At 40.8% G+C, this 12,959-nt stretch overlaps 1 protein-coding gene across 1 annotated transcript; it reads left to right on the top strand.

Moving 5' to 3' along the window:
- The first annotated feature begins 981 nt into the window (after window positions 1-981).
- On the top strand, window positions 982-9,000 carry LOC133664085 (coxsackievirus and adenovirus receptor homolog). The gene is made up of 3 exons (XM_062068715.1): window positions 982-1,099; window positions 7,192-8,203; window positions 8,282-9,000. Exons 1-3 carry the CDS (start codon window positions 1,077-1,079, stop codon window positions 8,318-8,320), a joined length of 1,074 nt encoding a protein of 357 aa, XP_061924699.1. The 5' UTR covers window positions 982-1,076; the 3' UTR covers window positions 8,321-9,000.
- The last annotated feature ends 3,959 nt before the right edge of the window (window positions 9,001-12,959 follow it).

Genomic DNA, 12,959 nt, shown 5'->3' with positions numbered 1-12,959 from the left:
ATTTTTTTAATATACAGTATGTGTAACATGTTTTTTCCCTAGCCATGCCCCCTCACCACCACAATTGAGATACACTGGCACTGCTTTTATCACTACAGCTACATTGATACAAACACAGCAGAGGTGCGATATGTGTGTTTTATTAATATGACTAGCAAAATTTGTGCTTTTTGAAGCAGATTTCCACTCAAACCGTGTGGTTAATATCTGTATGCTATTGGTAAGTTACTGTTGGAGACCTCTGCAGTGTCACCATCACAAAGCTGCACATACTTTGTTTATGTTCAACAACTTAGATACACATATACCTCGCGGATAAAAATCGCCATATGAGAGTAACAGTGTTATAGTTTATCTGACATGGTGCGTTTGCTTGCAACTCGGAAATAGGAGTGCCACATTTTTTAAATGAATTTAACGTTAACCAACTGCGGAATTACAGGCTAGAAAAGTGCAGAGGTTAAAAAGTACCATTTAAGTTTCAAGATCAGTTCATCAGCATAAACGGAATGGCTTGATAAGGGATGGATCAAAGGTGTGACATGAACCTCTTTGATGCTTTGATTTAAACCGTTGGACAGTTGAGGCTCACTTCATCGTTGGACAGTTTAGGCTCTCTTCATCACTGAACATCTGCAGGTAAAGTAGTCCCTTTTTATGCAACATTTTTTACAACTCTTTTAACTTGATATTCTGAAAATAAAATAGTAATCATTTATAGTCAGCCAAAATAGACTTATTTGACATATATTGTTAAATGTTACAGACCAGATGAAAACATTGATAGTCATCAAAAATAATCAAGATGCTACTAATGCACATCCTGACAATGTATGTTTATTACCTTTGTTTGGTAGGAAGAAGGTAGTTCTACAGTTAGGAAAGAAGGGTGGGATAGACTTTATTAATCCCACATTGGGGGAATTATGTGGCTGCAGTGCATGTTCAAAATGTCCACCAAAATAAGGTATAAACACATGAAAACAAAAGGGAAACACTAAAGAAAGGACATACAATACATTAAGAGAGCACATAGTGTTGTATGCTGGCATGTTGTGGTGTTTTCGATTCCAAAGATGCAGAGGACAGCAGGCAACAGGTAAGGCGAGTTTAATTCCAAAGATTACTGCATACCTGCACTTGTGAAGTATAGCCGACTCGCGGCTCTAAACACAACATTAAACAAAGAAAACGTAGCTCGTAGTGTATAACTAAACATAACAGTCGCGTGTAATGAACAATGGTCCATGTGACGGTGGGACGGGTCTAAAAAAGTTAAGTTGAAGTTAAAGTACCAATGATTGTCACACACACACGAGGTGTGGCGAAATTCTTCTCTGCATTTGACCCATCACCCTTGATCACCCCCGGGAGGTGAGGGGAGCAGTGAGCAGCAGCGGTGGCCATGCCCGGGAATGATTTTTGGTGATTTAACCCCCAATTCCAACCCTTGATGCTGAGTGTCAAACCGGGCATTAATGGGTCCCATTTTTATAGTCTTTGGTATGACTCGGCCGGGGTTTGAACTCACATCCTACCGATCTCAGGGCGGACACTCCAACCACTAGGCCACTGAGTATGTGATTAGGGTGGGTGACCACCAGTGTGAGTCCTAATTACCCAAACAGAAGCCGGTGTGTAAACTCAATGCGCCTAGCAACAAGAAAACATAAACAATAGAGGAAAGGAGCATTGAGAACAGAACAGAACTAAGGAGAGTAATATTAAACACAAACACAGAATATGACCTGGAGTGACAGGTCATAACACAGAGCTGCCACTTCAGCGGCACCATTTCTACATACAGCAACAAAAGTAAATCGCAATGAAAAAACAAAAGTTAGCAAGAAATAATAAGTACTGCGCATATATGATTGCACCATGCATAGACCATTGTCTGCTGGGGAACAGACCCAGCAAAGCAACCCAAGGAGGTATTTCAGATACACTCAATTTTGGGCAGTAGCTCGCTACATGGAACAAAGCTACGTAGCTTAACTATATTTCCCAGTAGTTTGGCAGTAGCTCCGCTACTTTTTAAACGAATAGCGATTTCCGTAGCTTAGCTATTTTTAGACCCATGTAGCGGTTAGCTACGCTTCAAAGCTACAAGCTACAAGCTACAAAAGAAGAGAGAGGGAGAAGAGAAAGAAATAGAACTCCACGGACAGCGAACAAAAATATACAGGAAAATCAATGATGATTGGATGGTTTACTATGATGAGTCACGATTGGTTAAGATTAGGACAAAATATTACGGACAGGCCAATCAGGCAAGATAGGGCGGGTCATCGAACCAGGAAGTGAAATCATAACAGACACGCACATCCCAAATGACGACGAGAGAGTCGGAGAAGAGGAGAGGGAATTTTCAAGCGGGGGATTTAAAAACAAATTTTAAAAAAGAAACCTAGTGGAAGATGGCAAAAGGATTCTCTCCCTCATATTTTTCTTTTAGCGATGTAGACAACGTCCAGGAAACCCACAATGCGTCTACTTGGCCACATTTGGACAAATGTATGCGTTTGGATAAAACAATGGTCAAAACATTAATTTTAGTGGTTTACCTTGTAAGCCCAAATCCAAACTGCTCTCGACATGGAAGATGTGGAACACACATTAAGGTGGCACATAACTATTATCAACTGTTCCCAAACAACACACAAATTATTGTTATTATGTCAAGCTATAGATAGACACTTTTTTCATTACTGTAGGCAGAGAAAATTAAATAACATTATAAGGGTGGGCCAAAGAAAAGGCACACTAAAATAAATACATACAGTGGGGTGTGGGGACCCCCATAGGGAGTTGTAGGGTGTCCCCTGCTAAATGACAGTTAATAGTAACTAATGGACACTTATTGGAGCCATTTGGTTCCATATGTACAGCCTCAGTTACATTAACAATATTACCTAACTTAAAATATAAAATTTGGGGAGCAATTTGACTCTGTTCCACAGTCAGGAAAATATGCTTACTTTAAATATGTCAGGACTCGTCCTTGGCTTGGTTTGTTCTCCCAGAAGGCAACGGAAAATTGGCGCGTGCGAGACGTGAATTTAAATACATTTTAATTCAAACTAAAAAAAGTACAAACAAAAGGCGCTCACAGTGGAGGTAAAAACTTGACTATGACAAAACAAAAGACTTGCACAAAGGCAGAACTAGGACATAAAACAAACTTGCAAACTAAGGCTTGAATAAAGAAAACTTACTTGGAACCAGAACAGGACATGAAAAAGAACAGCATGGATCATGAGCGTGAACAGAGTGGCAGGAGTGAATGTGTGAGGACGCCAGGACGAACAACAGAAACAGACAGATTTAAATAGTGACGTGATCAGTGAAAACAGGTGCGTGACTCGAAACGTGAAACAGGTGCGTGACAAGACAGGTGAAAACTAATGGGTGACCATGGAAACCAAACCAAACAAGGAAGTGCAACCAGGAACTAAAAAAAGAGCCCAAAACCCAAGCAAAACAAAAACATGATTAACACAGACATGACAAAATATGTTCTTTTATTGATTTTCGTTCATGTAAAGAGGGAGTTTGTTAAAAGGGAAGTGCACTTTTTGGGGGGATTTTGCCTATTGTTCATAATCATTATGAAAGACATGACGACAGATGTATTTATTTTAAATGTATATATTAAATGAAATGTATTAATTAAATACAAGCGATCAAAAGTCCGCTTAAGGAGCCTAAGAGGGTCGCTCTATTCTGCCTATAAAGCCCTTAAAAAAACTAAACACCTCCATTAAGGTATTATATACATGATGTAAGTATATATGTAATATAGTAATAGGCACATGTATAATAAGATCTAATATTTACATATTTTGATCATTTTAAGCATACGCGGCACATTGATTTACAAACCCCGTTTCTATATGAGTTGGGAAATTGTTTTAGATGTAAATCTAAACGGAATACAATGATTTGCAAATCCTTTTCAACCCTTATTCAATTGAATGCACTACAAAGACAAGATATTTGATGTTCAAACTCATAAACTTTTTTTTTTTTGCAAACACGTAATAATTAACTTAGAATTTCATGGCTGCAACACGTGCCAAAGTAGTTGGGAAAGGGCATGTTCACCACTGTGTTACATGGCCTTTCCTTTTAACAACACTCAGTAAACGTTTGGGAACTGAGGAGACACATTTTTTAAGCTTCTCAGGTGGAATTCTTTCCCATTCTTGCTTGATGTACAGCTTAAGTTGTTCAACAGTCCGGGGGTCTCCGTTGTGGTATTTTAGGCTTCATAATGCGCCACACATTTTCAATGGGAGACAGGTCTGGACTACAGGCAAGCCAGTCTAGTACCCGCACTCTTTTACTATGAAGCCACGTTGATGAAACACGTGGCTTGGCATTGTCTTGCTGAAATAAGCAGGGGCGTCCATGGTAACGTTGCTTGGATGGCAACATATGTTGCTCCAAAACCTGTATGTACCTTTCAGCATTAATGGTGCCTTCACAAATGTGTAAGTTCCCCATGTCTTGGGCACTAATAAACCCCCATACCATCACAGCTGCTGGCTTTTCAACTTTGCGCCTATGACAATCCGGATGGTTCTTTTCCTCTTTAGTCCGGAGAACACGACGTCCACAGTTTCCAAAAACAATTTGAAATGTGGACTCGTCAGACCACAGAACACTTTTCCACTTTGTATCAGTCCATCTTAGATGAGCTCACGCCCAGCGAAGCCGACGGCGTTTCTGGGTGTTGTTGATAAACGGTTTTCGCCTTGCATAGGAGAGTTTTAAATTGCACTTACAGATGTAGCGACCAACTGTAGTTACTGACAGTGGGTTTCTGAAGTGTTCCTGAGCCCATGTGGTGATATCCTTTACACACTGATGTCGCTTGTTGATGCAGTACAGCCTGAGGGATCGAAGGTCACGGGCTTAGCTTCTTACGTGCAGTGATTTCTCCAGATTCTCTGAACCCTTTGATGATATTACGGACCATAGATGGTGAAATCCCTAAATTCCTTGCAATAGCTGGTTGAGAAAGGTTTTTCTTAAACTGTTCAACAATTTGCTCATGCATTTGTTGACAAAGTGGTAATCCTCGCCCCATCCTTGTTTGTGAATGACTGAGCATTTCATGGAATCTACTTTTATACCCAATCATGGCACCCACCTGTTCCCAATTTGCCTGTTCACCTGTGGGATGTTCCAAATAAGTGTTTGATGAGCATTCCTCAACTTTATCAGTATTTATTGCCACCTTTCCCAACTTCTTTGTCACGTGTTGCTGGCATCAAATTCTAAAGTTAATGATTATTTGAAAAAAAAAATGTTGATCAGTTTGAACATCAAATATGTTGTCTTTGTAGCATATTCAACTGAATATGGGTTGAAAATGATTTGCAAAACATTGTATTCCGTTTATATTTACATCTAACACAATTTCCCAACTCATATGGAAACGGGGTTTGTAGAAAAAGCATCACGACCTATGCTTTTTTTTCCCAATAACATAACTGATTACTGCACACTGCAGACTTTGTGAGAGCCAACAAACATAATAAAACATCACTTACTGTACAAGGTCTGCTGTCATTAGGATGCAGACTGAAAATCTTGTTATATTCCTGTTTAGATGAAGAATGGCCAAGCGTCTCTTTGTGTAATTCTCACCATCTCACCAATTGGCTGTCAAAATATACCAACTTGTTGGAATGTGCCTCAGCCTTCTTCTATCCAGGTGAGATGCATGATTTATGATCTACAATAAACTTCTAAGGAGCATGGAAGCAAGGAAACAGCTGACCACTGGATGATGTAAACATAGCAGCATAAACTAGTGATCACGTCGCTGCTATAAATAGTTTGTCTGCGTTAGCGCTTATAGTAACAATATCACTAATACATGGTTAATATTCAAGTCACGAAATGTAAATGGAGTATTGTTGGCGCATTTTGAATAGTTATTTACTGGGTTTTATGGGCAAAATAGAGGCCCTCACATTGACTCCACTGTAAGCTGACTTTTATTTACGTTTAATAATCATTTAGAATGCAAAAAAATAATAAATCCGTCGTCATGTCTTTCATAATGGTTGTGAACGATAGGCAAAATTCCAACAAAATGCAGTTCCTCTTTAATATCTTTTTGAGATACAAATATTTTGTTCCTTTGGCCAGGTTATTGTCATTTTGCTACTGTGGTTTCTGTTAAATTAGTAATTTACCCTGTGCTGAAAAGTCACCATTAGAGTGTATATTATGGTGTTTATTTATCATTAATATTATTGTTTCAATGCCTTTTATTTAATTTGTTTGCTATGTTTGTATCTTATTTTGTACATGGTACGCAATTTAAAAGAAATGCTTTGATTGATTGATTGAAACTTTTATTAGTAGATTGTACAGTTCAGTATGCATTCCGTACAAATGACCACTAATTGGTAACACCCGAATAAGTTTTTCAACTTGTTTAAGTCGGGGTCCACGTAAATCAATTCATGGTAAAATGCTAAAAAGCCAGACAAAGGGCATGTTTCTATAGCTGGTGTTTATTTTAATATTTTAATAATCAAACTGAGCATTTTATCTCTTGTTTTGTGGAAAGTTGTACAGTAAGTTATATATTTATGTAATGTAACTTTAATGTAGCAAGCTCCTTTTGCCGTGTAGCTTGCTACAATTCTCTGGGGATAGCTTCCCCTGTAGCCTAGCTACATTTAATCAAGAGTAACTTGTACCTTAGCTTCCAAGTAGCTTGCCCATAACTGGATATACTGTACTCTTCAATTTAAATAATAAATGTTGTTCACTGACTTTTGAACAATGTCAAGCGTTTCCCACAAGACTGCAATCTTATCTGGGGTTTTGGGTTTGCGGTTGGGTAATTTATATCAACAACACATGTTTAGAAATATATATTTACTTGAATTGTTTTATGTCACAAGCATGTGAGTGCTTTTGGAGTGGGGCACGGGGAGCACAGCAGAACCCACTACTTGTTAAAAGCGATACATCCTTTTTAGAGATGTGACACTAGTGAACGAGTCAAGTCTTTTGAGCGGCTGTTTTAAGTGAACGACGAGAACCGATTCACCCCTGGTCTAGAGAGTAAAGCCTGAAATGTACTTGCTAAAGTACACACAAGTGAATTACTTGAGCTGGTGGAGACACAAAAGACAATAAAAAAAATGTTTTGTTTTACAGCAAGTTCCTGTCCAACAGTCCAATGATGACGTCTCGACCTCCAGTCTTAGCTGTGCTGCGCTCTTTCATCATGCTGCTGACATTTTGCAGCCCAGGCCCAGCTTGCGCTCTTAAAATCAGCTCCGACATGACGTCCTACCATGCGGCCCAGGAATCAAGCGTCACCCTTCACTGCGAGTACACATATTCCTCTGTGGACAAGCACAACACTGAGGTGGAGTGGACCAAGTTGACCCCACACAGAAATTACAACAGGACCGTTATTGGGTTTACCGGAGGCCAGCTGTATAACGACCTGTACCAACCGATGAAGGGCCGGGTCCACTTCGCTTCTCCCGACCCCCGTAACGGAGATGCCTCCATGACCATCAGCGACCTGCGTCTTTCAGATGCAGGGATTTACCAGTGCATGGTGAAAAAGCTACCTGGACTCGACATTAAGAACGTGTTCCTGACAGTCAAAGAGAGGCCAAGCAAGCCAACATCTGCGGTGGAAGTGGAGCCTGTGGCAGGAAAAGCGGCGGAACCAGCTCATGGAACCAAAGCTACAGAAGCGACAGTAACGACCGCCACGCTTCTGTCCCTTCCTGCGGCAGCCAAGAGCGATGGAGGTGAAGCTACAGAGGCGACCGTGACGACCGCCACGCTTCTGTCCCTTCTTGCGGCAGCCAAGAGCGATGGAGGTGAAGCTACAGAGGCGACCGTGACGACCGCCACGCTTCTGCCTCTTCCTGTGGCAAAAAATGTGGCAGCCACAGGCAACGGCGCTAAAGCTTTGGAAGCATGTGTGGCGACCGCGACCTTGAGCGATGGATATATAATTACCACAGTGGCCGTGACGACTGGCGTGTTTCTGTTTATCGTTGCCTGTGTTCTCGCTGTCATCTGGTGCTGTCGCAGAAGAAATCGTGCAGAGCGGCGGCGTGTGAGGGAGATGGTGCAAGTGGAGGCCCATCCTAAATTGTGGGTTTCCCCAGACACTAACGACATGCTGCCTCTGCCTTCAGACGAGGTGATTGACACGTTTTTGACATGCAGCATTTGACGTGTCTGCCATCATATTCTAATTATTGAATGTTTGCTCCTACAGGTGCACTTTATTGTCCTTAATGAGGTGTCCAGTCTTTGAAGATGACCAGGACATCCCGCTGCAACATCATCCATTTTTTATTACCAGTGGTTCTCAAACTTTTTTCACTAAGTACCATCTTAGAAAACACTTGGCTCTCCAAGTACCACCATAATGACCAATATTAAAATACAATAGCGTAGTAGGCATACGTATTCAATAAAATCAAGACACAGGTTTTATATAACAAGTGTATTTAATATTTTTGGCCACTGTAACTACACACAATGCTCAAGCATTGAAACAATGATGTACATATTTACAGACTTACTTGGCATACAGTACCACTAGATGGAGACTGCGTACCACTCCATCTTGGTACCACAGTGTGAGAATCACTATTCTATACTGTTTGTGATGCAACGTAACTTTAGGACAATTTGTTGTTGAGCACATCACCTCCATCTTTGGTTCACATTATATATGAAATATTTGAGTAGTCTTTTCAGACTTCCTAGATCTCCAATTGAGTGTACAGACTTTATCAAATGACCCCGACAGGGACAAGCGGTAGAAAATGGATGGAATTGTCCCGTTACTTTGTTGTTATTATTTTTTTAAACTTTTGTGGCCTTTCTGTACTGTTTGTTCCAGGCATTTCATTAATCTTTCTGTGTGGTTTCAAGTTTACGAGGAACTTTTTTTGCTCTCTCAATGCTATTTATACATTTATTTTGATAAACACCTGACTTCAATAAAGTTGTTTTGTACACTTTTGGCCATATTGGATCAGATGCTCTTTGCAAAATGGACATTACACGTAGATTATATACAGGTACTGTATATACATGTGTAATACGGTGGCGACTTCCAAGGTCCTGGGTTCCATCCCCGGGCTCGTGGTCTTTCTGTGTGGAGTTTGCATGTTCTCCCCGTGACTGCGTGGGTTCTCTCCGGGTACTCCGGCTTCCTCCCACCTCCAAAAACATGCACCTGGGGATAGGTTGATTGGCAACACTAAATTGTCTCTAGTGTGTGAATGTGAGTGTGAATGTTGTCTGTCTATCTGTGTTGGCCCTGCAATGAGGTGGCGACTTGTCCAGGGTGTACCCCGCCTTCTGCCCGAGTGCAGCTGGGATAGGCTCCAGCACCCCCACAACCCCGAGAGGGACAAGCGGTAGAAAATGGATGGAGGTCATATTGTAATTCTTTTTTACATTTTAAAATTCTTCCGTGTGGTCTACATAACATGTAATGATGGTTCTTTGCTCAAAATTTTGCACGAATTATGTTTTACAGCAGAGGTGGGACCAAGTCATTGTTTTGCAAGTCACAAGTAAGTCTCAAGTCTTTGCCCTCAAGTCCGAGTCAAGTCTCGAGTCAAGACAGACAAGTCCAAAGTCAAGACTGGAAAGTCTCAAGTCAAGTCCCAAGTCCTGCATTTTGAGTTTCGAGTCCTTTCAAGTCCTTTTAACCACAGACTAATATATTAACACAGATTGTGTATGCTTTTCAAACGCTGTATTTATTAAAACAAGTGCATTTTAAATTGCAGGAAAGAAAATTGTGCTCACATTGCACTTTATAATAGCACTATTAACCAGTCATTTTAAACATTTGACTCATTCCTTTACAGAATTAACACATTTGAAAAATAAAGTGCAACTGTACTTATTTGTACAAAAGTGTTAACATTGAAAAAACATGACATATAACATAACAAAAAGGTTGTACTTTTTATATGTCAGGGCCATATGCTGCATTGCATTTGCAAAAGACCAAATTGGCCAAGAGTCTGTCAGTCATTTGTGCACGATGGGGGCGTAGTATGATGCCACCATGGCTGAAAACTCGCTCCACTGGAGCACTGGAGGCAGGCACTGCCAAGACTCTCATGGCCACTCGGAACAGTGAAGGAAGAGTCTTCATGTTCAATGCCCAGAACAAAAGGGCATTCTGTCCTTCAGCTATGTCAAGGTAGTGACTTAGCTGTAGTGCTGGAGTAGTCCCAACATCCTTCTTCTGTCTCTTGTGGTAAGCAGCAAACAGCCCTTCTCCTTCTCCAAGGTCCCCTTGCTCTTTTTCATCAACAAGAGGCGCAGGTTGCTCAGTCTCTGCAGCATCTTGCAGGATCAATTCTGGTAAACATGTAAAAACAATAGCAGAAACAAGAGACCTTATCATTACCATTTGTGTTGGTGATGCAGTGTGCTAGACTGAAATACTTAGTTATTGCTGCAGTCAGTTAGATCAGATTATGAGGGGAAAAGTTACATTAGACTCAGTTACATTTACCTTTAACCTGTTGTGCCACCTCTGCCTTGACGTCACGACTGACCAGCACATGGGGCTCCACCCACAACAGAGAAAAGGCTGGATCCAAGACAGCTGCTTTGAGGTAGACTGGATCTGAAAAGGGAGCAGTGATCCCATCTTGTGTCCTGGCCATTTTCACATTGATGAAGATTCCAAGAAATCTTTTGTTCAGGGATGTCTGGAGACTTCTGACCAGGCCGCTCAGAAAACAGACCTGAGGCTTCAGTTTCTCAAGGTGGTGGTTGAGGGACAAGATGGATGGAACAACAGCACTGATTGTGATGACCTTCTCCCCCTGTGTCAAATCAGTTGCTTCTCCAAATGGCTTCAAGATGTCCACCAAATCTTTCAACAGATTCCACTCCTGTGCTGTGAATGACAACTCCCTGTGCCCAGCCTTTTCTAGAACAGCACAGAGCCTTACATGATTGCACTGGAGAACAGCCTTCGCTTGCCTCAGTGTTGAGTTCCATCTTGTGTTGACTGCAGCAGGGATGCCTTTCTGTTCCCCAAATTCAGCATCAAACACATCTTTGAATGTTGTGCTTGTGTGCAGCAGTGAGCTGAGTTTAGATAACTTCGAAAGAGAAGGAGATACCACTTTTGTTTCTTTCAAACCATCTCCCACCACCAGCTGAAGAGTGTGTGCAAAACACTGCAAGCGCTTTTTCTTTGCCATAGCAACATCTACCGTTTGCTGATCTTCCACGGTTAAATCACACCAGAGCTCAGGGTCATCCAGATGATCTCCATCATCGTCATCCTCTTGTTCACTGGGGAAGCACACAGTGAATGCTTTTGGCATGTTAGCAGCATTGTCACTAATAATGTAGTCCAGTTTAGCTTTAATGTTGTATTCATCACATATAGCCTCAAATTTGTCACAGATTCGTTCAGCTGTATGTGAGCCTTTGAAGCGCTCACAAGCCAAGAGATTGGACTTGAGCTGTATCCGCTCTGCCTCTTTGTCCATCCAGTGCACAGTGACACCAAGGAATCCCCTCATCTTTCGGTCAGACCAAATGTCGACAGTCACTGAAACATGGTCAGTGTGGCTCAATTGAGTTTTTAATTTTGATCGTCTTTCTTCAGTGAGGTTCTCTGTTTTTGATGTCAGTGTTCTGCGACACACTGGGGTGTACTTGCTGTCAAGTACTGTCAGAAAGTGGCGAAAACTCTTGTTTTCCACAATAGACAGGGGCAAGTTGCAATCAATAATCAAGTCAGACAGTATTGCATTGGTGATAGCTTTCTGCTGTGGATGAGTCATACTGTAATGCCCGACACGATTGTCCAGGAACTGCGAGATTGAAGGCTGTTGTGGTCTATTTGTGATGCTTTTGTTCATCAGGTATTCTTGAAATCTGTAAGCATATTAAACAGATGTCAGAAAATCCCTTATAGCCACATATGAAAAGTACTGAAACTACTCTTTATTACTCATATTATTAATATCAATCTTAACAGTGTGTGTGTGTGGTAAACATTAGGTTACAGTTGCTGCACTAGTCATGTATTTTAAAACTTATTTTGAGTTGAAGGGATAGTTCGGGATTTGTGAAGTGGGGTTGTATGAGGGACTACACGGAAAATGGCGGGCAACCCACTCACAATAGAGAGAAGTAGACAGGCTACCAGCACACGACTTAGGCTTTACATTGCTGTGGATGGGGTCAGCAGCTATTGATTGATTTAAACTTTTATTAGTAGATTGCACAGTACAGTACATATTCCGTACAATTGACCACTAAATGGTAACACCCGAATACGTTTTTCAACTGGTTAAGTCGGGGTCCACGTTAATCAATTCATGGTACAAATATATACTATCAGCATAATACAGTCATCACACAAGTTAATAATTGGACTATATACATTGAATTATTTACATTATGTAAATTTGTATTTTATTTTTATTTTTTTGTCATTAAAAAATACAATCATGTGTGCTTACGGACTGTATCCCTGCAGACTGTATTGATCTATATTGATGTAAAATGTAGGAACCAGAAATATTAATAACAGAAATAAACAAACCTTTTGTGCGAATGAGTGTGAATGATTGTGCCAATGAGTGTAAATGGGGGAGGGAGGTTTTTTGGGTTGGTGCACTAATTGTAAGTGTATCTTGTGTTTTTTTATGTTGATTTGATTTTTTTTTTTTTTACTTTTTTTTTTTTTTTTTCTTGTGCGGCCCGGTACCAATCGATCCACGGACCGGTACCGGGCCGCGGCCCGGTGGTTGGGGACCACTGAGGTAAACAACCAGCAGTATGTCGGAAAGCTAGCTAAAACGGTACACATATTCATAATATAGTATACATTTTAACTGACCTTTATTTTACTATTTTTGACTTTTTTTAGGTGGCTAAAATACGCGGTG

This window comes from Entelurus aequoreus, linkage group LG02 (genome assembly GCF_033978785.1).
Source record: "Entelurus aequoreus isolate RoL-2023_Sb linkage group LG02, RoL_Eaeq_v1.1, whole genome shotgun sequence".
Classification (NCBI taxonomy): Eukaryota; Metazoa; Chordata; class Actinopteri; order Syngnathiformes; family Syngnathidae; genus Entelurus; species Entelurus aequoreus.
This window is presented reverse-complemented; position numbering and strand designations above follow the sequence as displayed.

Excerpts from the sequence above, each read along its gene's own strand:
- LOC133664085 (XM_062068715.1), top strand. The coding sequence starts at position 1,077 with ATGCAGAGGACAGCAGGCAACAG. Across the intron at positions 1,100-7,191 it reads CAGAGGACAGCAGGCAACAG|CAAGTTCCTGTCCAACAGTC; the intron begins GTAAGGCGAGTT and ends TTTGTTTTACAG. Across the intron at positions 8,204-8,281 it reads TGCCTCTGCCTTCAGACGAG|GTGCACTTTATTGTCCTTAA; the intron begins GTGATTGACACG and ends TTGCTCCTACAG.